Source organism: Gorilla gorilla, chromosome 4 (assembly GCF_029281585.2).
Source record: "Gorilla gorilla gorilla isolate KB3781 chromosome 4, NHGRI_mGorGor1-v2.1_pri, whole genome shotgun sequence".
Classification (NCBI taxonomy): Eukaryota; Metazoa; Chordata; class Mammalia; order Primates; family Hominidae; genus Gorilla; species Gorilla gorilla.
In genome coordinates, this window is record NC_073228.2 from 81,233,273 (window position 1) to 81,259,753 (window position 26,481).

The following is a 26,481-nucleotide window of genomic DNA, read 5'->3' on the forward strand; positions in this document are numbered from 1 at the left end:
AGGTGGACAGGAGAGCAATGTGAGAGGTGGTATGGATGGGGTACACTGGCCCTTCTCTTCCCTCCTTCCTGGCATCCACCTTTCTCTAAGTGGCAAACTCCAGCTCATCTCTCAAAGTCAGTGCGGGCGCCCACCCTTGTAGTGTTCCCCCACCCCCGTACTGGCCCCCACCCCCGTACCGTCCCACCAGCAGGAGCTCCCGCTCGCCGGAGCGGGGACGCAGCCGCCTCCAGATGTCCATAGTGAAGAGGGTGCTGCTGCTGTTGAAGATGGAGGTCAGCGACGACATGAGTGCGGCCAGCATCACTGCGATCATCAGCCCCCGCAGACCTGGGGTGGGACAGGGGATGTGTGACCCTGTCCGGCCTTGAGACAGCCCCGGGAACCCCTCCCGCCTGGGCTCTAATGCCTGAGGCCCGCCCGCCATTTGCATGCTCCTCCAAGGCAGAGGGCCGGGAGGGAGAGAAGCTGAGGAGGTTTGAGGTGAGCAAGACCCAAAATGAGGAGACTGGGGAGGCCAAGGACAAACCGTGGGGACTTCGGAGCTGGCTGCTTGAGCCCTAGGCTTGCTGGCAACCCTAGGCCCAACCATAATTACTCATAATGCTGAGGCTGCGATCAGGCCTGTCCTTTCTGCAGAGCCTGGCATTGACAAAGCACTTTCACACCCATGCCTTCGTCCGAGGAAAGCATGATTAACGCGCTTGACAGATGAGGAAATGGAAGCTCAGAGAAGTGAAGAGATTGCCCAGGGATTCACAGCAGGCCAGCGGCAGAACTTTGGGGTGCGGTGGGGTTGGTGAGGAAGGCTTGGGCGGGGCCTCTGCTTGAAGGTCACACCCTGGGCAAGATGCACACCTCACCCCAGCATGCAGTGCCCCAGTCTCTGGAATTTTCCGCCACTTCCTGTGCATGGCAGGACCCAGCAGGCATAGTGGATCCCCTCTCTCCTTGGCTCTGTGGTTTTCCAGAGTGGGAGTGAGGGCTCCCCTAGGAGGTGTGGGTAGCATTGCTGTGAAAGGCCTTCTGGGAGTTGTGGGCTCAAGAGGGCCTGAGGGTGAGGAGCCCTAAAGAAGGTGGAAGGATGCTCAACTGCCCACTCCGTGCTGTGTGGCTTCAGGCTGGTCGCCTCCCCTCTCTGGGGATGAGTTCAAGTCTGTCTACAAGAACTCCTGCAATTTTAAGCACCTCCTTTACCTCTACAAACTCTTGCCCGTCTGTCCTAGGATAAGCCTGACATAGGCCCCCCTGCCCCGAAGGCACAGCCATTTATTGCCTGGCTGGGTTGTCTGGCCTCGGTTCTGTGTCTGATTGGCTGTGTGACTTCCAGGTGTCTCTGGGCTCTCTGTTCACTTGTCAGAAGCTGGCTGGGATGGAGCCCAAAGGAAAGTGAGTCAAATCACAGTTTTCCCCAAAACATTTCTCCACCCACTCCCTTGTCTTGCTCATGGAGATGGATGAACTTGGAGCTTATTCCATCCATTTCTTAGAGAGGGAACTCAAGACCTAGAGAGGGATTGTGGCCCAACAATGGCTCGGTGTCGCTTAGCGAGTCCCCTTGCCCAGAACAGAAGAGAAAAGCGAAGGCCCAAGGTGGGAACTACAGCGTGGCCAAGCCTGCACCCAGCATTTTCCCTGTGTCATTATGTTTAATCCCAGCAACAACGCTGAGGGGTGGGTAGATGCCATTATCTCCAATTTACAAATGAGGACACCCAGGCTCCAAGCAAGGAAGCGACATGCCCCAAATTTCTTGGCCAGTGAGTGGCACAGCCAAGATCTGATCCTAGGTCTGTGTACTCAGTTCCCTTAGGCCTAAGCTCTGCAGGAGGGAGGGAGGGAGGGAAGGAGAGGAGGAGAGAGCAGGGTGGGGCTCACCTGAGGGATGGAAAGCTTCCAGGAAGAGGGGATTAGAAAGAGGGGGACCAGGGAAATCTCCAGCACCTGAGAATCTGTAGAGGAAAAGCTCGGGCTGCAAAGGGCTCAGGAAACTGTTTCTGCTTTTTGCTTAGGGTTGAACCTCCCAAATCCCTTGCTATGTTGCTTCCTCCTCCTTGCATACCTCCTGTGATGGAGAACTTGCATACCTCCTGTGACGGGGAACTCATCACCCCACATTAAAATGGCAGGGATGCTGCTACCATGAGAAACATGGAAAAAGCCAAAACCTGCCCACTAGTTCTACCCATTGGCTTGCAGTGTCTCAGGGCGGTGGGCGGGGGGCTTGCAGAGGATAGGCACTCATGCCTGCAGATGTAATGGGGGGTCCTGAGCTCCTGATCCCAGCAGAGTAAGCAGTTTGTGTCTTGGGTTTGTGTCTCAGTCACTATACAACTTCAGACAAGTCACTTTCCCCTCTCTGTGCCTCAGTTTCCCCATCTGTAAAATGGAGCCAATAACCCTATCTCATAGCATTTAATGAGAAACTCTTAGTAAAGGGCCTGGCACCTAGTAGGCATGCAAGAGGAGAGAGTGGGTGGCCTTTCTCAAGAGATGGTACAGCATGAGATAGGAGATCAGGGTGTGCAGGCAGATGCATCCGGTCAGAAGCCCAGCTTTGCAGCTTACTTGCCATGTAACCTGGGCCAGGTCACTTAACCTCTCTTGGTCTCAGTTTCCCTGTCTTTAAAATGGGGATGATATAGGCCAGGTGCAGTGGCTCATGCCTGTAATCCCAGCACTTTGGGAGGCCGAGGCGTGTGGATCACCTGAGGTCAGGAGTTCAAGACCAACCTGGTCAACATAGTGAAACCCCGTCTCTACTAAAAACACAAAAATTAGCCAGGTGTGGTGGCACACGCTTTTAATTCCAGCTATTTGGGAGGCTGAGGCAGGAGAATAGCTTAAACCCAGGAGGTGGAGGTTGCAATGAGCTGAGATCACACCATTGCACTCCAGCCTGGGCAATAAGAGCAAAACTCCATCTCAAAAAAAAAAAAAAAAATGGGGATGATACTAACAGCGCTAGGGGTTCCTGAGAAGAGGAGGCCAGTGCATCACCTGGGAAGCCCTGGGGATGGTGGTGGCACGCAGTGGGTGTTCGAGTGTTTTCTATCGTGAGTGCTTCTGCTCTCCTCTCCTAGGAGCAGAACAGCCCACCTGGATGTCACCCAGCATCACACTAGATCCACAGTAGCCTCCACAGTCCCCATACTCATTGGGCCCCAAGTCCAACCCCACGCCCTCCACCCAGACCCCCACCCACACAGCCTCACCGATGGGCATCAGTTCCATGACCAGCTTGGGGTAGGCGATGTTGGAGCAGCCGACCTCGGCCCCGCAGGCCCGCAGGCACTCGGACGGCACCACGCAGCCCACATCATCTGTTCGAGAGACGGACACTTGGTGTCTCTCCCCATAGACATGAGCACCTGGGGTGGGCAAGATAGGGCTGGGGGCAGGAGACTGGCCCAGACCTGCTCCATCAATGCCTCTGACCTGTTACCATTTGGCCTTGGGCCTCAGTTTCACAATCTGAGCCACAGGGAGGGCATGGCCTCTGAAAATCCTTTTCCCTGCTGTTCTCCATCATAACTCTTCTTCCTGATCCCACTTCTTGGCCAGGGGGCTCACCTGCCATTGGCTCTGCTGTGTGAGGTCCGCCATTAGAGTCTACCTGGGGCCTGAGCCTCCCTTGCCCCCCTCATCCCCAGCCATTCTCCCCAAAGGGGGAAATGGAGGCTAGAGAAGAGAGAGGCCTGCAGGATGGGCCCTGCCCCAGGCCCTCAACCTGTCCCCTGGGCTTTGTGTTCACTCAGCGACAAGTCAACAAGTCGCGTCTGTCCATGGGCAGCCGGCTTGAGTGTGCTGTCACACAGCTGCAGCTCATGCAGCAGGGCTGTGGTGAAAGCTCAGGGGCTGGCGAGGCCTGCCTGCTCCAACTTCCTGGCTTAGGATGTGGGGTCAGAGCCCATCCACACCCCTGTCTCCAACCCTGGGGTCCAAGCTTTACGCCAGGCTATTTCCTGCTGCAGAGAGCTGAGCTGATGCCCAGGACTCTCCAGCCACTCAGCCTCTCAACAGTCTACAAGACCCTGGGTGATCCAGACCCTTGGCCCCTCCCCACAAGTCCCTCCTCGCTCCCACCTGAGGCCTGCCCCAGGCCTCGCCTGAGGACTGCCTCCTTCCCGAATTCCGGTCTGTCCTTCCCACCCCATTCTCCATCTGTCCCCTTGCCCCATATCGCTTTCCCTCATCCCTTGTCATCCCTGGGAGGATTTGGACATGTTTGTTCGGTTCTTGCCACTTCCCTGTGGCAGGTGAGTCCTGAGAGGACGGGGTTTGCCTCGTGCTATCTCCCCCATGGCTGGGGTGGTACACACGGCTCATCTGTTGAATGAAAGGACTCACGAATTTCCCAGGCTCAGGCCAGATCCCGACTGAACCCTAAATCCAGGCATCCCTCGGCCTCCTGCCCTGTGTGGGGGCAGAACCCCGGCCTACATCCATAGCCCTGAGGTGTGGGGCTCTCCTCACTGCTCTGCTCAGTGAGATTTGCTGGTGTTAGCAGTCGTGGGGCTGACTTTGGCCTAGTGATACGTAGGGATGAAGAGAGTTGACCCACATTCACTTTTTCCTCCCATAAAAGACTTTCTAGAAACCTTTGGCCCCTGCTTCTGGGGGTTTTCAGGAGGGCCCAGAGTGCAGAGCTAACCAGAAGATGATGATTACGGGGGAGTTCAGAAACAAGCTGACTGACAGCACTGCGGTGGCCTGTTAGGGGCAGGCAGAGTTGCAACACAGCAGCAGCAGGGGCGGCTGGCATTGACACTTCTGTGACTTGGTGCTCCCTCTGTAGACTGCCCCCTCCAAAGCCCCTTTCTGATATGTCCCTTCTTAGATGCCCAGTCCATGGGGAAGGGCGGGTCTCAGACCCCTTCCCCCAGGCCAGCTGGCCTGGGGCAGTGTCCCCTACCCTGGCACCCTTGAACATGTCCCAGTCTCCAGCCCAGCCTGTTTGAGCTCCAGGCTTCCCGGACGCCAGGTTCCTGTCATCCCCCAGGCACCTCCCTGGCTCCTCCCATCAGCCCCCCAGGCTCATAGCTTCTTCCCCCTCCCGTCTGGGGCCCACCCTGCCCAATCCCATGCTCCTCCCCAGCCTCCTGTCCATCCTCTCCACACTTTGGAGTCACAGCTCTCAGCATATTACTTATTTCTCAGGACCCTCCTCCCTACCCCCACCTCTCAGCCCATGGCATCCTGGGGGAAAAAAATATCCTTTCTATGGCATTCGAGGCCCTTGACAGTTGGTCCCAGAACCTCCCATCCCAGCACCGTGCACGAGCCACCCTGACCTGCTTGTATTTTCTCACACACACCCAGCACTTGGACGCCTCCATGCCTTTGCAGACGTAGTCCCTCCTCCCAGGGCACCACTGTCCGTCTAACACCCACCCACACCCTTGTTTACCTCCTGCTTCAAGGCCCATTGCAAAGGGCTTATCCTCTGAGGCCTTCCCTGACTCTCCCAACCCCCAAGGCAGTAGCAGCTTCCTCCCAAGGGCTCCTAAGGCCAAAGATTGAATCACAGTTGTTTGTTTACATAGTCTACCTTCCCCACCAGGACGGAGGCTCCCCAAGGGCAGACACTGGGTTTGAATCATCTCCAAGTCCCAGGTATCGCCTGGTCCAGGGCCGGGCCCAGAAGAGACTTTCTGGGAACACTGATTGAATGAATGAATAAGTGACTACATGGTGGGGAGGAGGGAGGAAAGGCACAGGAGGAGAGGAGGGGTGGGAGAAGGGATCCCAGAAAGAGCCATGAGGAGTTCAGGCACTGTTTGATCCAGCTGCCCTACCCTACCACCTCTACCCCCATTAGTTTTTCAGGACCAGAAAGGACATAACTTGCCTGGGGGACACAGTCAGATCCAAGACAGAGCCGGGGGCCCCATGGCAGAACTCTGAGGACACTGGGGTCCAGGATTCAGAGGACAGGTGATGGGCCACTGCTGATGGGCTCTAAACCTAGGCAGGCTGACTGGCACTCGGAGGACCCAGCCCTCCTGGGAGGGACAGGTGAGGCGTTGCAGCCATATGATGTTTCAGAAAGCCCGAGTCAGGAGATTCTTTGTGAGTTTCTTCAGCCCATTCCAGGCTCTCGGCATGGGAAACCGCCCCGAGTCCCACTGGTTTGACCAAGTGTTTGTGCTGAGCAGCAAGAAAGAACTTATTTATGAGAACAGTGGCAGTGGTGTCACCATTGAAACACAGTCCCCCAGGACTCCAGAGTAAGCAGCCCCGGGGAGGCAGAGCGGGGGGCAGTGACAGCTGGGGAGCTGGCAGGGGTCTATGGGTTTGCCAGGGTACTGGCTTCTGCAGGCCTAGGAGCTCCCCACTGGGCCCCACTTTTGCATCAGCCCCCCGTCCAGCCAAGGCCCACACCAGAAGCCAGGGGTTGCCCCTCCTCGTCCCCTTGTCTTCCCTCCCCATGGCCAATGCCCAGTCCTGTTTGATTAGTAGGCGACCTGCACTACCTCCTTGCTGTGCCTCCTAATCCGCTCCCCCTGCAAGCAAGCAAAGGGAACTTCGAAACCCACCAATCCGCCCACGCTCTTCCCTGCTCAAACCCGCTCCGTGCCTCTCCAGCCGCTGCAGGGGTATCACAGGCTCCAATTAAGGCCCTCCCACACCCCTTGCTATGGCCACCTCGCTCGGCCACCCTCTCCTTGACTAATTTCACCCACACTTCTGGCACCCCAGGCTCTCCTGGACACCTCTGGGTCTCTGTGTTTGCTGTTCCTTCTCCCTGGAACACCCTTCCCACCTTCTGCCCTTCCCTGGATTTATCCCAGGGAACTTATACTCATTCCTCTCAATTCATTATGGACATCTGAGCCCTTCAGGCTTTGGGGCTATATCCTCCACGGCACCAATAACTCTGTGACCTGTGACTGTCCTGTCTCCCACCCAGACTATGACTATGGGGCCTCAGGGAAAAGTCTGGGTCTCAACAGTGCTTAGCACAAGCAACCATATGGTAGCCTCTGCCAGTGTCTGTTGACTGAGTGAATGATTCCCTCCCAAGGAGGTCACTGGACACAGTCCCTTGAGTAATCAAGGTGCTCTCTACTCCCTAACCAGGCCCGGCACATTCTCGGGAGCCAGTCCAGACACTGCCATTGCAGGAGGGAGCAGGAGAAAGGCTCCCAGACCTGAGTTCAAATCCAGTTCTCAGTCAGGCAGAGTGGCTTACATCTGTAATCCCAACACTTTGGGAGGCCGAGGCAGGAGGATTGTTTGAGGCCAGGAGTTCAAGACCAACCTGACCAATATAGGGAGACCCCATCTCAATTAAACAACAAAGCCTGGCGAAAGCATGTCTCTACCAAAAACATTAAAATTAGCGTGGTGGTTCGTGCCTGTAGTCTCAGCTACTCAGGAGGCTGAGGTGGGAGGATTGCTTGAGTATGGGAGGTCCAGGCTGCAGTGAACCGTGATTGCACCGCTGCACTCCAGCCTTGAGGTGACAGAGCAAGACCCTGTCTCAAACAAACAAACAAACAACAACAACAACAAAACAAACTCAGCTCTCCCAATCCCTTGCTGTAAGATCTTGAGTGATTATTAAGATCTCTGAGACTGGCCAGGAACGGTGGCTCATGCCTGTAATCCTAGCACTTTGGGAGGCTGAGGTGGATGAATCACTTGAGGCCAGGAGTTTGAGACCAGCCTGGGCAAGATGGTGAAACCCCGTCTCTACCAAAAAATACAAATATTAGCAAGGTGCAGTGGCACGCACCTGTAGTCCCAGCTACTTGGGAGGCTACGGCACGAGAATCGCTGAACCTGGGAGATGGAGGTTGCAGTGAGCTGAGATCAGGCCATTGCACTCCAGCCTGGGAGACACAGCAAGACGCTATCTCAAAAAAAAAAAAAAATAATAATAATAATGCCAGGCACGGTGGCTCACGCCTGTAATCCCAGCACTTTGGGAGGCTGAGGCAGGCAGATCACAAGGTCAGGAGATCGATACCATCCTGGCTAACACGGTGAAACCCCGTCTCTACTAAAAGTACAAAAAATTAGCAGGGCGTGGTGGCAGGCGCCTGTAGTCCCAGCTACTCCGGAGGCTGAGGCAGGAGAATGGTGTGAACCCAGGAGGCGGAGCTTGCAGTGAGCTGAGATCGTGACACTGCACGCCAGCCTGGGCAACAGTGCAAGAACCCGTATCAAAAAAAGAAAAAAATCTGTGACGCTGTCTCCTCCTCTGTAAAAACTCAGAATTCTGAGAACATCTATAGGCCAAAAACCTACCCTCAATCTAAACTTCACATCTTATACAAAAATTAATTCAAAATAGATCACAGATTTAAATATAAAATGTTAAAAAAAACTATCAAACTTTTGGGGAAAATAATAGGAGAAAATCTTTAGGACCTAAGGCTAGGCTGTAAAAGTTGATCATACACATTGGATCATTCTTGTCTACAAAACTAAAATAGAGTTAAGAGGACAGTGGGGGAAAGCACCCAGGGTACATAACATTATTCCAAAAATGCAATTCCCTATGAGCCTGGCTGGTGAAAGAAACTCCCTTTTACAACCTGCAACCAGTTTTATCTATAGCTGCTGAGATAACTTGCTACAGATCTAGGACTAATTTTGCTTACCACTGTCACTTACCAGTCAGAACTCTTCAGCTCCCCAAACCCTTACCAGTGCCAAGGAACTTTCTCAAAGAGCACTAAGGAACATTTCTGCTTTCAAGAAAACCTCTAACCTTCTTTGTGTTCTCCAGACACATCAAAGACCACCCAGTCTTTGTGCATGCCCTGAATTGCAATTTTTCTTCCCAAATAAAACGTTAAATATAGAGATTCGTCTCTACATTTTCATTTTGACTTCAACAAAGTGAATAGTTCTTAGACTTGATGCCAAAAGCATGATGCATAAAAGGAAAAATTGATAAACTGGACCTCATCAACATTTAAAACTTTAGCTCTGTGTAAGACACCTCGAAGAGGATGAAAAAGCAAGCTACTGACTGGGAGAAAATATTTGCAGAGCACACACCCAACAAAGGTCCTGTATCTAGAATATATAAAGAACTTTTGAAATTCAACAGTATAAGCCTGGGCAACATAGCAAGACCATGATTCTACTAAAAATAAAAAACAATTAGCCAGGCATGGTGGTGCACACCTGTAGTCCCAGCTACTCAGGAGGCTGAAGTGGGAGGACGGCTTGAGCCCAGGAATTTGAGGTTGCGGTAAGCTATCATTAAGCCACTGCACTTCAGCCTGGATAACAGAGCAAGAGCCTATCTCTAATAAAACAAAAAAGTAAAAAAGTTAAAACTCAAGAGTTAAAAAATAGACAATCCAATTAGAAAATGGGCAAAAGACATGAACAAATGTTTCAAAGGAAAAGACAAACGGATGGCATATAAGCCCATGAAAAGAGATTCAATGACATTAGCCATCAGGAAAGCACAAATTTAAGCCACAATAAGATATGATCTACCTATCAGAATGGCCAAAAAAAAAAAAAAAAAGCAGTAACACCACATGTTGGCAAGGATGTGGAGAAACTGGATCACTCATACATTGTTGGTGAGAATGTGAAATGGTGCAGCCACTCTGGAAAAAGTTTGGCAGTGTTTGAACATGCAACTACCAGGACCCAGGAATAACACTCTTGGGCACTTATGCCAGAGAAATGAAACCTGATGTTTATATACATATGTGTATGAATGCTCATAACAAGGTTATTTGTAATAATCAAAAGCTGGAAACCCCACATATCCTTCAATCACTGAAATGGTTAAGCAAACTGTGGTATATCCATACCATGGAATACTAGTCAGCAATAAAAAGCAAAAACCATTGATCCATGAAACAACCTGGATGACTTGCTGGAGAATTATGCTAAGTGGGAAAAAAGGCCAATCCCAAAAGTTTATATACTATATCTTCCATTTATATAGCATTCTTGAAATAGCAAAATTGTTGAATTGTAGAATAGATTAGTGGTTGCCAGAAGTTAGGAATGGTGGTCGGGGGAGGTGTGGGGATGGCTACAGAGAAGGAGATCTTTGTAGTGACAGAACAGTTCTGTATCTTGACTGTAATGGTGGTTACACAAATCTATACACATAATAAGGTTGTATAACACACATAAATGAGTGCATGTAAAACTGGTGAAATCTGGCCAGTGCAGTGGCTCACGCCTATAATCCCAGAACTTTGGGAGGCCAAGGTGGGAGAATCACTTGAGGCCAGGAGTTTGAGACCAGTCTGAGCAACATAGTGAGGCCTTGTCTCTACAAAAAAAAAAAAAAAAAAGAAAAAAAATTAGCTGGGCATGGTGTCTCTGGTCCCAGCTACTCAGGAGGCTGAGGCAGGAGTATTGCTAGAGCCCAGGAGTTCAAGGCTGCATTGAGCAATGATTGTACATACCACTGCACTCCAGCCTAGGTGACAGAGCAAGACCCTGTCCCAAAACAAACAAAAAACTGGTGAAATCTAAATAAGCTTTGTGGATTGCACCAGTGTCAATTTTCTGGCTGTGATATTATTGTATTATAGTTATGCAAAACGTCGCTACTGGGGAAAACTGGGTGCATACAACCTTCCTGCTCATCAACTGCAGAAGTGTTGGGGTGGTGGAGGTGGGAGTGAGGCCTTGGACTCCCTTCCTGAACTCTCCAGCCTCTGTGCATTGGTAAGAACACAGGGAGAAGCTGAGGCGGCTCAGAGAAGGTCTTACAGGGGATCCACAGTAGCAGAGGGGCTATAAATGGGTCTTCAGGACCCTCAAGGCAGGGCTCCCCCGCTGGGACCACCTCCCCTCTCTGGCCCTGGGGCAGGGGGAGGATGCAAATATGTGTGCCTGTTCCCCAGGGGCCACTATGTTCAGTAGCATAAAGCCCTTGGGGGGCTATATGGCAGAGTGTAGGACTTCATGCTTGAGGGGTCAGTGATGGGGACCACAAGGATGCTGGGCCTAGGAGGCCAGTCATTGCCCAGGGCAGTGGACTCACAGGCAAGGAGTCCTGATGGGCCATGAATGGTGGAGAAGGCCTTGGAGGAGGGGGGTTTGAGGGCACAAGGCCTAGAGATGTCACCAGCCTACGGAAGCAGCATCCTTAAGGGACCCAAACCAGCCCCATCCAGATCCAGAGCAAGTATGGGGGATGGGAGGAAGGGCTGGGCCTGGTGCCGGGCAGACTGGCTGCGGCACGCGATGGGGTGGGGGCTGTTTGTTGGGCCAGATTTAATGGGCTTTGCTGTCCCACCCTCAAAGCCTGCCTTCAGATGTGGTCTCCACGCTCCCCATAACCAGGGTCCCAACCCCAGGGGACGCTCAGCAGAGAGCTGGGCCTGACCCCAGCCCACAGCGGCCCTCTTGGCCCCTCCCTGCCCTAGGGTTCAGGTCGGGTGCTGCCCGCCACGCAGAAGCAGTCCGGGGACCCCTCCCAGAGGGGATCAGGGCTTAGGACTGAGAACTGGGTATCTGCCCAGGAAAGCCCTGAGTTTGGGTCAGTCAGTGCCCTATCCCTGCCTGGGGGCTCCCAGCCCAGTACCCTAGACCTGTTTCCACAACTGGACAGCTGGGTATCTATACAGCCGCACGGACTTCCCGCCACACCGGCGAAACTGGGCACAGCCAGGGTTGATCCAGGATCACCAACAGACCCTGGGGGCACAGGGGGGTGCCAAGGCTGTTGACCCGCTGTGTGACCTCAGGGAGAACACTGTCCCTCTCTGGGCTGGGTGTTCCAGGAGCTCTTGGGCTTAGGCCTCTGATATTTTCGGAATTCGGGCACCAGGGGACCGTGGGCAGTGCGTCCGCCCCAGGTCTGTCTGCCTGTCGAGGGGTGAATCAGCTTCCGGCCCCGCCCCGGGCGGCACGTGACCGCAGGTGGCGGCGGCGGGGTGAGCGGGGCGGCCCTGAGTCACCGGCGCGCCCCCGCCCAGCCTCGCGCCGCCGCCGTAGCCGCCGCGTGTGCGCCCCGCTCCGCCAGCGCCCGCTCGGTAAGCAAGTCCCGGCCGTGCCCCCCAGATCCCGGGTCTCGCGGGGCGCCGCCGCCCCGCAACCGCGCTTCTGAGTCTCCTGGACCCCTCCCAGAGCCCCAGCCTCCTCCAGGCAGGCCTCCTGGGTTGCCGTCACCCGGAAATTTTAAGACCCCTCCCTTACCCGGAAGCCCTCGGTTTGCGGGGCGCCTCTGTGCCGGGGCCGCCTCCCACTCTAAGAAGCTACTGGGAAGTTCCCCGGCTGCCCTAGTTTCCCTCAGAAGTTGCTAGGACTTCAGGCAGCTCCGGAAATCTGGGATGTGGGTTCCCTGCACATAGAGGCACGCTGAGCCCTGGGACGTGGCCCACGGCTCCCTCACCGCTGTTCCAATCCTTTACTTTCTTCCCATCCCAGTCCAGTGCCCCCACCTCATCTTCCCAGCTCCAGCCCCAGCCCCGTCCTTCCCACGCCCACCTGAGTTCCCGGCCCCGCCCCCGCCGCCCCTCCCCGCGCGGCCCGCCCTCCCCGCCGAGCCGGGCTCATCAGGTCTTTCCCGCAGGTTGCTCATGGGCAGAGGAGCAGAGGCCGCGGAGAGGCCCCCGAGCGCGCGGTGCCCCAGCCGGGCCGGAGCTAGGAGCTGGACCTTGCCCTCCCACCCCCGGCAGCAGTGCCCGGGCAGGCGGCGCCATGGCCTTCTCCCAGGTGCAGTGTCTGGACGACAACCATGTGAACTGGCGCTCCAGCGAGTCCAAGCCCGAGTTCTTCTACAGCGAGGAGCAGCGGCTGGCGCTGGAGGCCCTGGTGGCCCGCGGCCGGGACGCCTTCTACGAGGTGCTCAAGCGGGAGAACATCCGAGACTTCCTCTCGGAGCTGGAGCTCAAGCGCATCCTGGAGACCATCGAGGTGTACGACCCGGGCTCTGAGGACCCTCGGGGCACGGGCCCCTCTCAGGGGCCCGAGGACAATGGGGTCGGCGACGGCGAGGAAGCCAGCGGGGCGGATGGGGTCCCCACCGAGGCCGAGCCGCTGCCCTCCCTGGAGTACTGGCCCCAGAAGTCGGACCGCTCCATCCCGCAGCTGGACCTGGGCTGGCCCGACACCATCGCCTACCGCGGCGTGACCCGGGCCAGCGTCTACATGCAGCCCCCCATAGACGGGCAGGCCCACATCAAAGAGGTGGTGCGGAAGATGATCAGCCAGGCACAGAAGGTGAGGCAGCGCGGGGACTCCTGGAGCCATGGCCCAACCAGCCACCGGACCCCTCTCAATACAGGCTCACTCAGAGCCCAAAACGGGAGCCCAACATGGGCTTCTAGGGATCTCTGCTGTTTCCCTGGCTGCCTCCTGGGTGGAGGTTTCCTCCCTACCTTCGTGGGGATCCGCAGTTTCTTTGCAGGGTAGGGTTCCCAGGTCCTAGCAGGTGACAGTGGGCTGCCCCGTCTCAAAGGGCCTCTTTATTGTTGGAGGGTGTTTCTGGTTCCCCAGAAGAAGGCACCGAGATAGGGTGGAGTGCGGAGGGGAGGAACCCCAGGGCTTCCTCTCACTCTCCTTAGAGTGGCTCTGATTCACTGTAAAGGCGCGCACACACCGTGAGTTCTCTGGTGGGGAGAGCTTTTGTTGTGGGGTGAGGGAATAGGCATGGTCCAAGTCCATCTGAGACTGGCCTGGAGGTCCTTGTTCAACACTGCCTGTTTCCTAGCTGTGCTGAGCAACTGGGAGCAGATTGCACACCCTCTCTGAGCCTCTTTGTGAGCTTTGCAATGCTGGAAACTTTCCAGGCCAGGATGCTTGGGTGAGGGAGGTGTGGTCCTCATCTGTGGAAGTGGAGTGAGTCCACCTGAGCATTGTCCACCTGAATTTTGCCACCGGAAGGGACCTCAAGCCTTCTCTGGCCCTCCCCTTCTCCACCCCTGTTGGGCTATGCAGTGCCCTAGCTGTGGGGGGCCATTCTTGGCTGACACACCGTCACACATTCTGAGAAGGGGTGCTTGCCATTTGCAGAGACAGCTAGGCCACTGCTGGACAGTTGTGACCATGAGCAGGTGCTAATGCCTGCTGCACGTAAGTACCTTCTCATCGTTTCCAAGCACATCTTAATTTGATAGATAAAGCTTACCTAGTGAGCTGTGTTGAGAAGGATTCTGAAGCCAGGTCTGGGCCTCAGGTTGTGGGATGAGGTGTTCCTAGCTGGGTCTAATCCCTTTATACTTCCAGTCCCAGAGCAGGGCAGCCAATTGCAGAAGACCAGAATGCTGGCTTCAGGGACCATCCTGGCTAACTGACAGGGCCTTGGGGAAGTTCGTGGGCAGAGAAACCAGATGTGGGTCAAGAACTGATGAGGTGGCCCCTGGCCCTGGCCCCAGTTTCCAGGAAGGTGGAGTCCCTGCCCAACAAGGGGACCAGTTGGGTCAGCTAGCTGGGTGGGGGCGCCTGGCCCCTGGTCTGGCTGCTCTCAATTCACTGACTGACCCTGGGCAGCTTTGAGGCTTCGGGTTTCTGATCTATAAGATGGAGGTGGTGTGGATAAAAGCTGCATCTTTGGCTATTGTGAAGATGGAATATCGGGTGACAAAAGTAAGGAAGGAGTTAGAGGAAGAGGAGGAGGAGGGGGAGGAGGAAGGGACCTTCATAGTTTGCAGACTGAGAGACCCGCCCCACACCTGCCATGGTGTGGAGGAAGTGCTGCTGACGTCTGTGCCTGATGGGGATGACTGGTTGGAGGCTAGAGAACCCAGTCCCCACAGAGAGCCTGCTGGGATCCCATTACCCAGCCTCCACTTCCATCTTGAAAATAGGGAAACTGAGGCCATGGGTAGGGGGACGTGCTGTGCCAAGGTTCCCACTCCTCTGTGCTTCCCCTCCTCGTCAGCGACAGGAAGGAGGCAGATGGGAACAGCCAGAGGGTCTGCAGACAGACAGATCCCCTGCCCAGTGATGGGCCAGATAGGGGCTCCCAGGGCCAGGACTTCACCTGCTGACCCCAGGTTCCTCCCTGAGTCTCTGGCTACAGCTGTGACCCAGCCACTCCGTACAGTCCCATGAGCCACCTGGAGCTTCCTTTGCTTCCCACAAAAGTCCCACAAGGTTATTAGTGTCACCTAAGGTGACATTGCCTTCCTTTGCTTCCCACAAGGTGATTGCTGTCACCTGTCTAAGGTGACATAGCCAGGAAGAAGCTGGTCTCCAGTTTGGGTGCCAGTCTGTCTACATGGCCCCATAGTGAGTGATGTTCTCCAGCCTCGGACAGGTGGGCCCTGCTTTCTGCTTGCCTCGGACAGGTGGGCCCTGCTTTCTGCTTGCCTCGGACAGGTGGGCCCTGCTTTCTGCTTTTCCAGCCCTCAGGATGGGGCACTCACTGCTGAAACTGCTCCCTACTCTCAGACCTCAGGGAGTCCTCAAGGGTCCCACAGTGGGGGCCTCAGAGGCAGTAGAGACTAAGCCCCTCATCTGACAGACAAGGATACTGAGGCACAGAGAAGGACAGGGATTTGTTCATGACTCCACAGCATTGTAGTGAGCCAAGCCCCTGCTTTCTGCCCTGGGCACTTCCTTCCCTGCCACATCTGTCCTGGGACCCATGGCCCAGGCCTGTGTGGCATGTGTGGGCAGGGATAATAACAATAGCAAGTGTTGACTGAGTGCAAGGCGGTTTATAATCTCAGCTAGTGTTATCTGTCTCATTTTTCAGATGTAGAAACTGGTTAGTCCCTGCCCAAGGTCACCTAGCTAGTTCTCGGGTAGAGGGGTGGGGACCAGGCCTGTGTTTCCCTCAAACTCTAGGCTATCCCTTGTGCCCTGGCCCTGGCAGGACAGAGTGACAGGCAGGGGCTGGGAGGGGCAGCTCATCCGGGCCACTGCAGTCCTCCACCTGTCCTGCCCCAGCTGCTTCCCAGGCTCACGGGGGCAGGGCCCGGACACTGATGGATGCTGACGGGGCGCTTTGTCTGCCTGCTTGCCGGGAGCACTCCCTGCCTTATCTCTCCCCATGAATCACCTCTCGTGCCCATGCTTCCACCTCCCCTTCTCACTCTGGTATTGTGTAGGGAGAACTCTGCCTGCCCCCTGCCTGGGATGGGGATCCCTCTGCCTGGGCCGCCTTGCCGCACACTGGCCCCTTCCCACCAGGGGCTTCAGGCTGGGGCTGCTGGGGCTGAGTCAGGACAGCCCAGCCTTCCGCCTCCTCACTCACCTTACCTGTCGTCAGCACAACAGGCAGACCCTGGGGCAGGGAAGTGACGCAGCACTTAGGGGAGCGGCTGTGTTCCTGTCAGGACTGCTGTCAGTCCCCGCTTCCCACCCCCCTGTTCCCAAATGACTAGAATGGAACTAGTGGACAGCAGGACCAGGAGCCAAGAGTCCGTGCTCTGCCTCTGCCTGACTGTGGGACCTGGAACAAGCCCCAGCTCCTCTCCAAGCCCCGGTCATCCCATCTGTAAAATGGGAACAGGTATTGAAGACTGTTAGGGGCCCCTTCAGCCCTGACACCTTGCTGCCCTGTGATCCTAGACTCCCCTGGGACAAGAGGCGGGTGGGTCCCGGGTCTCACTCTCAGCAGCTTGTGCCCTCCAGCCTCCCTCCAGCCCTAGTGGGCTCCTACTCCAAGATGGAAGGTCAACTGCCTGCCCCTCCCCCAGCCCCAGGAGCCATGATTTATCTGGGGAAAAACCTGCTGTGGGGTTCCAACTACATACCAGAGGACGGGCCTGTAAGATCACGCCTGGGAGGGGCGAGCCCCGGCCTCACTTGGCTGCAGCCTGAGAAGGCGTGAGGCTGGGCTGGGTTGGGGCTCCCTCAGCCAGAGCTGGATGTAGATGTTCTAGCTGGTTGCTCCTCCAGCAGATGCTGAGCCCCCCTCAACATGACACAGCATGGGGGCCTTAGCAGGATCCCTCACCAGCCCCAGGGTGAGGCCCCAGGGGCAGGGACAGATCACACCTTCCCTATTTCACAGTTGAGGAAACTGAGGGCGGGTGAGGTGCCGGTGGCCAGGGCCAGAACACTGATCTCTGCATGCCAGGCCAGGGCTTGGGAACAGACCCAGAGAAATAAAGTCGAACCCAGGTTTCACGAAGCCTGATTCACCCCACATTTTTTCTGTCAGGCCCCCGCCTTCACACGCTGAAGTCCTGGCCCACAGCTTGGCTCTGGGAGAATAGAAGCAGCTTAATGAGGTGCTTACTAAATGCCAGCCCCGCGCCAGGTGCTGAGAGGGCACTTTACCATGCTGTGTAATCCTCCCCACAACTCTGGAAAGTAGGTGTTGTCTCCATTGTGCAGATGAGGAAACTGAGGCTTGATGGGGCTCGGAGATGGCAAATAACTTGCCTGAGGTCACAGAACTGATATCTGGAGGGACTGGGCCGAGACCCCCAGTCTGCAGGCCCTGAGCACCCCCCCAATTCCCTGGAGAAGCAGTGGCACTGTTCCTTCCGAGCCCTACCCCTGCATGGGAGCACCGGAGCCTCACTGCTGGATCCTGTTGACTCAGGACAGTAAAAGCATTTTCTTTTTTTTTTTTCTTCTCGAGACAAACTCTTGCTCTGTCTCCCAGGCTGGAGTGCAGTGGCACGATCTCTGCTCACTGCAACCTCCACCTCCAGGGTTCAAGCGATTCTCCTGCCTCAGCCTCCTGAGTAGCTGGAATTACAGGCGTGCACCACCACGCCCAGCTAATTTTTGTATTTTTAATAGAAACGGGGTTTCACCGTATTGGTCAGGTGGGTCTCGAACTCCTGACCTTGTGATCCACCCGCCTCTGCCTCCCAAAGTGCTGGGATTACAGGCATGAGCCACCATGCCTGGCAGTAAAAGCGTTTTCATGAGGCTCCTTGGCAGCTAAATACTGGGCTCTCTGGAGGAGGGCTGGGACGGGGGCTCACAAGAACAGGGTGAGCTCTGTGGCCTGGGGACCAGGAGGAGGGTCACTCATTGCATCCTTTAGCTGGGCAGTGCCAGGACAGCTCCCCACACTGCCAGAGGCCACAGGTGGCCCAGTTGACACCTTGTGGGGGGCACAGCTGGCCCAGGCTCCCACCACAGGTCAGAGAGTGGGTGGGGAACCATCTGATAAAGTAATCCCAGGTGTTAACTCCTGTGCGCTCCAAAGGCTCCCTTCCCTTAATTAAGAGTTTCGAGGAGAGCCGGGAGCAGCCCTTCGAGGAAGGAGCTCTAAGGAGAGAGTGCCTGCCCGTCTGGGCACTCCAGTGAGACAGGCAGCTGCTCAGCCACTGGGCTGGCCTCCTTCCCACAACCCCAAGAGCCAGGGCCTGCCGTCATGTTCATATCACAGCTGGGGAAACTGAGGCTCAGAGTCGGCTGGGGCCTTCATAAGGTTACACCAAGGGTCTTAGGTGTGGCTGGACCTGGATTGGGTCTCCCTGGCTGGAGAGGGTCTCCCTGCAGCTGAGGGTCCTGGCCCCTGGGCCAGCAGAGAGTGCTGGTCCCACTTAGCCACTTGCATGCTGCAGGACCCTCGGCCTCAGTTTCTTCACTTGTAAAATGGGGATCAAGGCCTTGTCTTGACGCAGTGATAGACAGGAGCATCCAAAAGCACTGAGCTACCCTCTGCCTTGAGAGCAGCTGGGGAGGAAGATGGGGTCCCGCCCTGTGCCCTGGCCCACGTTGGCCTCAGCCTGGCAGGCCCTGGCCTGGTTGGGCTGTCCTAGTCCCCTTTAAGGGTCTGAATGACCCCTGGGCTCGAGTACCTTGCCAGGTTAAATGCCATGTGGGGTGGTGGGAAGACAGGCTTCCGTATCACTGGGACCCAGGCATGAGCCCCAGCTCTGGTGTTATCTTTAGTGGCTGCTTGGAGATAGTTGCTTGGCCTCTCTGACCTTCTGTTCCTTCCTCCTCAGTGTCATGGTAGTGCTAACAGCTAACACCTGCCTCATAAAGTCATAGTGAGATTTAAATGTGAAAAAGTGTGGTGTGTAAAACACTCTGTGTCTGACATGGAGCTGGCATCGGTAGATGCCAGATCTCTCCCCTCGCCTCCTCCACCTTCACTCCTCACTCCTGTCCTGAGAGCTTCTCTCTGTGAGTAGTCTGGGGTGGAAGTGGTGAGCTCCCTGTCCTGGGAGAAGTTCAAGCAGGGGCTCACTGGAACGCAGCAGAGAGCATGTGGGCACCAGGTGGCCTAGAAGCCTCAGCCCTGCCCTGGTGTGCTTTGTGACCTTGGGCAAGTCCTTTCCAAGCCAGGCTTTCTGGGGCATTAGGATGCTTGATGGCCCCAATGTCTGTCGCTCTTGGACCCTGGAGAAGCTGAGGTTTTAAAGGCTTTTGAATCTATAGTTTTGAGATTTTCCTGTTTGAAAATTCTCAGCTGGTGCCATTTGCTGCCCACATGGGATGGTCTGGTTGGCTGGATCCTGCGCCTGCAAGCCTGGAAGCTCTGAGGATTCTGAAGCTCCTTGTGGCCAGTGGGAAAGGATCTTGCCCTCTTGCCTCATCCACAGGGAACAGCCTTGGTCACCTCATGGCCTTTCCCCAAGCTCTGCCAGCCCCTTGTCTCTGCAGTATTCCTGAGCCATGACCAGGAAGCTGATGTCCGTCTGGGGGAGGTAGGAGACTCAGGGTAGTGCCTTCATGCCACTGGGCTAGGCTGAGCCTCCTGGTCAGAGCGCTCTGGGCATGATTAGCCTGGGCTTCTTGACCCCAACCCACTGCAGCCATTTGGTGCTCAGAAGGCCTGATCTTCCTTTAATTGGCCTTAATGAGGCTTCAGTCTTAATAGTCAGAGGGTGGGGAAGGTGTTCACAGAGCTGATGAATGTCAAGGGGAACGGGACCTCAGAGTTCATCCAGTTTCACTCCCCATGTTACCAAGAAGAGAAACTGAGGCTTAGAGTGGGAAGTGACCCGCCATGGGCCACCCAGGGAAGGCATGGCAGAGCCAGGGAGGCCCAGGCATTAACCTTCCAGACAGTGCTGATGGTCAGGTATTTCTTTCAAGAGCTGAGGTGGCCTCTGGGAGGCTGTGGGTGGGTTCAGAGGTTGGAATGGACACAGGGTCCCCCATTAGGAGAAAAGCCTAGGAACAGGAGACCTCTGCCACTAGTTGACAGGGTGGCCCTGGGACAGTGACACCCCCTCTGGAAAAAAATGGGAGTGGCCATCACCACCCTTCCCTGTCTCCAGAAAAGGGACACCTGTATGCGTGCCAGCTGGTTGGCCTAATTATCCTTGCTCTGGCTGGGGTCAGCATTTGTTACCAAGTACACAGACTCCCTTTACCCTGGGAGGCAAGATGAGACTGTTAGCTAAACTAGTCCTCTCGGTGACAGACTTTCAGAGACATTATATGGGCAAACTGGTTTGGAGATTGCCAGGAGGTGGCAGGGAGCACCACCCAGGGATCCTAGGAGAACTTCCTAACCCAGAGAACCTTCTTGGGCCTCTTCAGATGGCATGTCACTAATTCTGCCAGCCCCCTGGAGGGGAGGAGGAGGGGAGGGGGAGTGGGACCATGTCATGATAGAAAAACTGAGGTGCTGCAGCCACGTCTGTCCCAACCGTGCTGCTGGAGGAGGGGGTTGCAGCTGGAGGAGGGAGTGCGGGTCTGCTGGTAATGAATTCTCTCAGATTTTTTATATTTGAAAAAGTCTTTAGTTTGCCTTTTGTTTTGAAATGTATTTTTGCTGGGTATAAAATTCTAAGTTGATTTTTTTTTTTTTCATTTAGTACTTTAAAGATATTGCCTGTTGTCTTGTGGCTTGCAGTGATTCTGATGAGAAGTCCACTTACTTTGTTCCTTGACATGCAGTTGTCTTTTCTCTTCTGGTTGTTTTTAAGGCTCTCTTTGTTACTGACTTTAAGTGATTTGTTTATGATGTGCGTTGGTATAGTTTTTTCATGTCTCTTCTGAGACCTGTGGATTTAGTCTTTTTTTTTTTTTTTTTTTTAATTGAGACAGAGTCTTACTCTGTTGCCCAGGCTGGAGTGCAGTGGCGCAATCTTGGCTCACTGCAAACTCCACCTCCTGGGTTCAAGCAGTTCTCCTGCCTCAGCCTCCCAAGTAGCTGGGATTATAGGCACATGCCACTATGCCCTGCTAATTTTTGTATTTTTAGTAGAGACAGGGTTTTGCCATGTTGGCCAGGCTGGTCTCGAAATTCTGACCTCAAGTGATCCACCCGCCTCTGCCTCCCAAAGTGCTGGGATTATAGGCATGAGCCACTGCACCTTGCCTTGGATTTAGTCTTTAATCAAATGGTAGAAGTGTTTTGGCCATTTTTTTCTTATTTATTTATTTTTTTGGTCTCTCGCTCACTCCCAACCCTTCCACCTTCTGAGACTGCAATTACACATATATTGGATGGCTTGAAGTTGACCCACAGTTTGCTGATGCTGTGATCATGTTCTTTCAGTCTTTCTGTGTGTCATTTTGGACAGTTTCTACTTATATGTCTTCAAGTTCACTAATTTTCTCTTCTATAGTGTTTAATCTGTTAATTCCACCTAGTATATTTTTCGTCTTAAATGTTGCATTTTCACCTCTTGAATTTCGATTTGTTGGCTAAAAAAAAACTTCCACATCTCTACCTAACTTTTTGAACACATGGAACACAGTTATAACTGTTTTTATGTCTTTATCTGCCAGTTCTAACATCTGTGTCGGGTTTTGGTTGATTTTGATGGATTTTTTTTCTCATGTGCATCATGTTTTCTTGTTTCTTTGTGTGTCTGGTAATTTTTAATTGGATACCAGGCATGTTGGATTTTAGTTTGTAGTTTTTGTTTGTTTTGTTTTCTCCTTTAAATATTTTGGAGCCTTGTTCTGATCCGTTACTTGGAAACGATTTAATGCTTTTGTGGCTTCCTGTCAAGCTTTATTAGACAGGACCAGAGCAGACTTCACTCCAGGGTAGGAGTTGCAAATTATGGACCCCAGGCCAAAGGAAGCCTGTTGCCAGCTTTTATAAACAATAGAACATAGACATTTATTTACATACTTTGTTTGCTGCTTTTGTGTTAAACCAGCAGATTTGAGTAGTTGTGACAGAGAACATATGGCCCTTAAAGCCTCACATGTCTACACTCTGGTTCTTCAGGAAGTTTGCTTATGCCTGGTCTAGGACTTATTTGTCAACTGCTGAGGCAGTATCCTTCTGAGGACCCCCCCTGCAGGACCTGTGTGTTAGGAGGGGTTTCTGTTCTGGCTGGGGGCACATACACTATTCCCGGTCCTGCGTGAGCACCAGCAATTGTTCCAGCCACCCCTTTCCGGTGGTTCTCTGCTCAGCCTCCCCTTTCCAGTGGTTCCCTGCTCAGCCTCAGTAGTTTCCTCACGTTCGTGTGCTGCTCGGCTATCAGCTGAAGACTCCAGGGGACCCTCTGCAGGTCTCTGGAGTTCACTCTGTGCAGCTCTCTCCCCTGCGGCACTCCGTCCTGCAAATCCTAGCTGCTACACTCAGAGTGAACCCTGTCTCCTCAACTCAGGGAGACCACAAGACTCCACGGGGGCGCCCCTCCCTGTGCTGCAGCCTGGAAGTAGTGGGGTGATCCTAGGGCTCAGCTGGTTTGTTCCTCTTCTCTCAGGAATCGCTGTGCTGATTGAAGCCTGTTGTCCATGGCTTCATAGATTTTATCCGGGTTTTTTATTGCTAAGGCAGGAGGGTGAATTCCGTCTCTGTTATTCCATCATGGCTGTAAGTGGAAGTTGAATCCAAGGTCATGATGGCCACTGCCTCAACCTTTAAGACAGTCTGCAGCATTCCTGTGAGCAGCCCTGATGCGTCACTTACAGCCTTCCAGCTGGCCCGGAGGGTAGTGAGACGCTCCTGGCCTGTTCACCCCAGAGGGAGCTGTGGGTCTGGTGGGATGGGACTTGGGTTGGTGGGAGGACGAGGAGGGTCCGTGCAGCTGCCGTTGGTGGATCCCCTGCTAGGGCTTCACCTGCATGAATTCATTTTAATTTCCAACAACCTTGTGGGTGGGGATTGTTATTATCCCCATGAAGAAATGAAGGTACTTGCCCAAGGTCATGCAGCTTCCCAGGAGGAGCTGAGATCGGAGCCAGCGGGTGCAGAGCCCACACTGCCACTGTCTGGGCATCTGCCATCAGACCTGGAGAATAACAAACCCCAAGATGAGAGACTCTCTCCACCCCCTGCACTTCTCAGGTGGGAAAGTGAGGCCCAGAGAGGCCTAGGGACTTGTCTGCAGTGTGTGCAGTGTCTGTGGCTGCTTCAGGGCTCCAGGTTCTGGGGCAGGCTTGAGGGTATCTGTACTCCACCTGCCTGGAGCATAGTGAGGAGAGAGAATATGGCCGCCTCTCTCCTCTCTCTGAGCCGCCTCTAGGGATCTCTGAGGCCTAGGAGGGTGAGGTGAGTGTAAGGCTTGTCACGTGCAGGTTGGAAACTGTCCCCTCTTACCCGAGTCTTGCGACTCAGTCCTTGGGAGACTCCATTGCTGTGCCTGAGAAGAAATACGCAAGTGATACACGCTCAACCCAGACAGGCCAGAGTGACGACAGGGGAGGCTGGGGCTGCACTGGAGTTGGGATTTGAAAAACGGTAGTTGTCCGAGCAGATGCAAAATGGGCAGGTGGCAAGGAGAACAACATGTAGGAGACACAGTGGCTTGAGGCAGGATGCGTCGGGGAGAGGGATCAGGACGCGTCGGGGAGAGGGGTCAGGATGCGTTGGTCAGGGCCCCCCGAAGAGGTGCTGCTGCAGAGGCTGGGCCTGTGCACCCGTGGTTTCCCACCATGCTCGGAACCAGGCCAGCCCATCTTGCCCCACCCCTCCTCCCCAGGCACCTCTGTGGAGACCTGTTCTACCTACTCGCCCTGCGAGGGCACTTCTGCTTCAAGAGTGGTTCTGTGGTCACAGGAAGGCTAGGAAACAGCTGTTGTGGGTGTCAGGAGCCACAGGCTGTTGTTGGCACCTGTGAGGCAGGAGCCCTGTGGGGAGGCAGGGAGAGGGCGGCCACCAGCACTTCCTCTCCCAGACCTGTGGGCGCAATGAGATGTGTTAGCCGTGCAGACAGGCCCTGCCGGGCACCAGGCAGGGAACAGGAGTTGGGGTCCCTCGACAGGGACATCAGAGACGAAGGGCCTTGGACATGTTGTCCATCTTCTCCTTTGACAGGTGAAGAAACCGAGACCTGGAACGCAGGTGTGGCTCACCCAAAGCCCAGCCTAGAGCTCGGGCACCGGTGCTGGACCGACTCCGCCCGCTCCACCCTTGCTCAGGGGGCTCTGGCTGGGGCTGAGGGAGATTGAGGAGGCCCACGCCTGTGCTCCCTGCCTCTGTGACCTAAAGCCCTGTCCCACCCCCAACGCCAGCAGCCAGTGTTATGTGGCTTCAGGCCGTGTCTGCTGGGGGGCAGTGGCCACAGGTGGGGTTCTCCTTTGTGTGAGATGCTGTCACCCCTGCATCCCAGCTCAAGCTGCTCCGGTCACTGCCCAGGTGATGGAGGTGCTCCTGGCAGGGCACTGGGGATCCCCATGCAGCACCACCTTGGACCAGTGCCCTCCCCTCTCCCAGCTGCAGTTTCTGCATCTCTCACATGGAGGCGGATGTCCCCCTGTCCCAAGGACACAGAGGGAGGTGGGGGATTCGAGACACAGGCAGAAGGCAGGGTGGAGAAGGCCGGCGGATCCACTGGGCAGGGAGGGTACAGCATGGGAGGAGGTGCTCATCGGGTGGGGCGCTGGAGGGCTCGTGCATATGGACACCCCTGGACAGACATGCAGGAGGTGTTTGGGCACCAGGAGCCCCCAGGGAGAGGCCTGGGCTGGGGCAGGCGCAGGCTCGCTGTTGGCTCACTGGAGTGCAGTGCCCACATCCCTGCTGGTGTTCCCCTCCAGTGCAGTCTGCCTGCCTCTGCCCCCCAGGCATGGCCATCCTCCCACACCCTGCCATCTTGGGCCATCCTCCCACACCCTGGCAGGAGTCAGATGGTTGTCTTGGGCATTGGGCCTCCTGGGTTCTGCAGCTGCATCTTCGAGGCCTCAAGGCTGCCCAGCAGAGGCCTGTCCATCAGTAAGATGCACAGGGACCACTGGGCTCCCTCCTTCACTTGGGAGCTGGGCTGTGTGGCCTGCGCAGATTCCAGGCTGCTGGGCTGGGAGCTGCCCGTCGGCTTTGACAACGGTACCTGGGGTGCAGGACACACACGTGCCCGCCTGCCATGCCTGCCCCTGTGCCAGCTGCTCACATGGACATGGCTGGTTCCTGCCTCAGGAGTGGAACAAGCTCAGTGATGGGACCCAGGCCACCCGCCTCCTGCCCAGTATGGCCCCTGACATAACAGCAGGTAGAGCTGGTCTTTGGAGTCAGCCTCCCCTCTCATTTCCACAGCCCTTGCCCTGCCCAGGACCTCTGAGAGGACGTGCGGGCTTGGGGCTGCGCGAAGCATCTGGTACTTTTCTTGACTTGGGCCAGCTCTGCCAATGTGTGAACTGGATAGAACCACAGGGGCAAGCCAGGCCCACACCCCCATTTGACAGATGGGGAAACCAAGGGCCCAGGAGGGGCTGTGGTCCCAGTTGCCCTGATTCCTGCAGTCATTCCCAGACCAAGCCAGTTGGTCTTGTTCTCAGTTGATAAAAGCTCCCCAGGACCTTCCTTAAACCAGGCCCCGTCCTGGGCTCAGACAAGGGCTCTGCTTTTGCTGAGCTCACGGTGTCACGAGTGAGCTGGGCCTCCCAACAGAATTAGGCAAGGTAGCGAATGCCTCTGTGCTTCAGTTTCTTTATCTGCAAAATGGGAAAAAGAACCACTGCCTCCCGGTGTGCTTGTGAGGCCTGAACAAGGTAACAGCTGTAAAGGCTCCTTATAAACCATCAAGCAGCTCAAGGGCCCAGGACTGATGCCCAGTCTCTTGTGCAGAAGGTGCTCTGGGTGGGACAGGGCCCTGGGTTCTAGCCTCAGTCATGGACTGTGATCCCAGCTTTCCTGTCTATAAAATGGGAAAGGGCCCATGACAGGACTCAAGGGCCGCCAAGAAACCTTTGTGGCTCCATGGACAGGCCAGGCTGTTGGGGGTTGCCTGGGGAGCACCAGGCTCCCCCTCCCCATCCCCAGCATAAGCTCGTGCCTGTTACAAACCCATCTCTGACCACCCTAGGCACTGAACCCAATGCCTGGGAAGAGCCAGGACTGTGGGGGGATCCATTTTGGAGTGCAGGCTCCAACATATCCAACCTGACAGCAGATGGTCCCTGGATCAGGCACCCTGCCTGGCTGAGGGCAATGTGGGGAGTGGCACACATGGTGCGGGTCCTGCTGGGGCACGTCCCCCAGCCCAAGCCCAGGGCAAGTCCCCATCTGCCACGGTAGGCAGGGCCTGGTGCCCTCCAGGGAGAAGCATGCCTACTGCGCCCTCATTAGGCTCCTTTCCAGGGTGGCACGTGAGGCTGTTTGCCTGCTCAGAAGTGGCTTAACTAAGGAGATTCCGGGGCTGGAGAGGCTTTGAGTCTGGGAGATCCCAGGCAGGGAGGACCCTGCTACCACCACACACCCCTGCCCAGTGTCTCATCACCACTGCATCCAGGGTCATGGTGACCTGCCTGCATTAT

At 55.3% G+C, this 26,481-nt stretch overlaps 2 protein-coding genes across 5 annotated transcripts in view; one reads left to right on the forward strand and one right to left on the reverse strand.

Annotated features, from left to right (window-relative positions):
* The window catches only part of SLC5A10 (solute carrier family 5 member 10), a 70,093-nt gene that overhangs the window by 5,797 nt on the left and 37,815 nt on the right, over positions 1–26,481 (reverse strand). For 2 of the 4 annotated variants that reach the window (XM_004042141.4, XM_063706606.1), the window contains 2 exons: positions 3,216–3,371; positions 180–330 (listed from right to left, as the gene is read on the reverse strand). In XM_004042141.4, coding sequence (XP_004042189.3) covers positions 180–330; positions 3,216–3,371 — 307 coding nt within the window. The remainder of the gene's footprint in view (positions 1–179; positions 331–3,215; positions 3,372–26,481) is intronic. The other 2 variants (XM_055385971.2, XM_004042140.4) reach the window with 2 other exon arrangements.
* The window catches only part of FAM83G (family with sequence similarity 83 member G), a 35,789-nt gene continuing 21,173 nt past the window's right edge, over positions 11,866–26,481 (forward strand). Inside the window, exons 1-2 of the mRNA XM_019028017.4 lie at positions 11,866–11,978; positions 12,518–13,167. Coding sequence (XP_018883562.2) covers positions 12,646–13,167 — 522 coding nt within the window. The 5' untranslated portion in view covers positions 11,866–11,978; positions 12,518–12,645. The remainder of the gene's footprint in view (positions 11,979–12,517; positions 13,168–26,481) is intronic.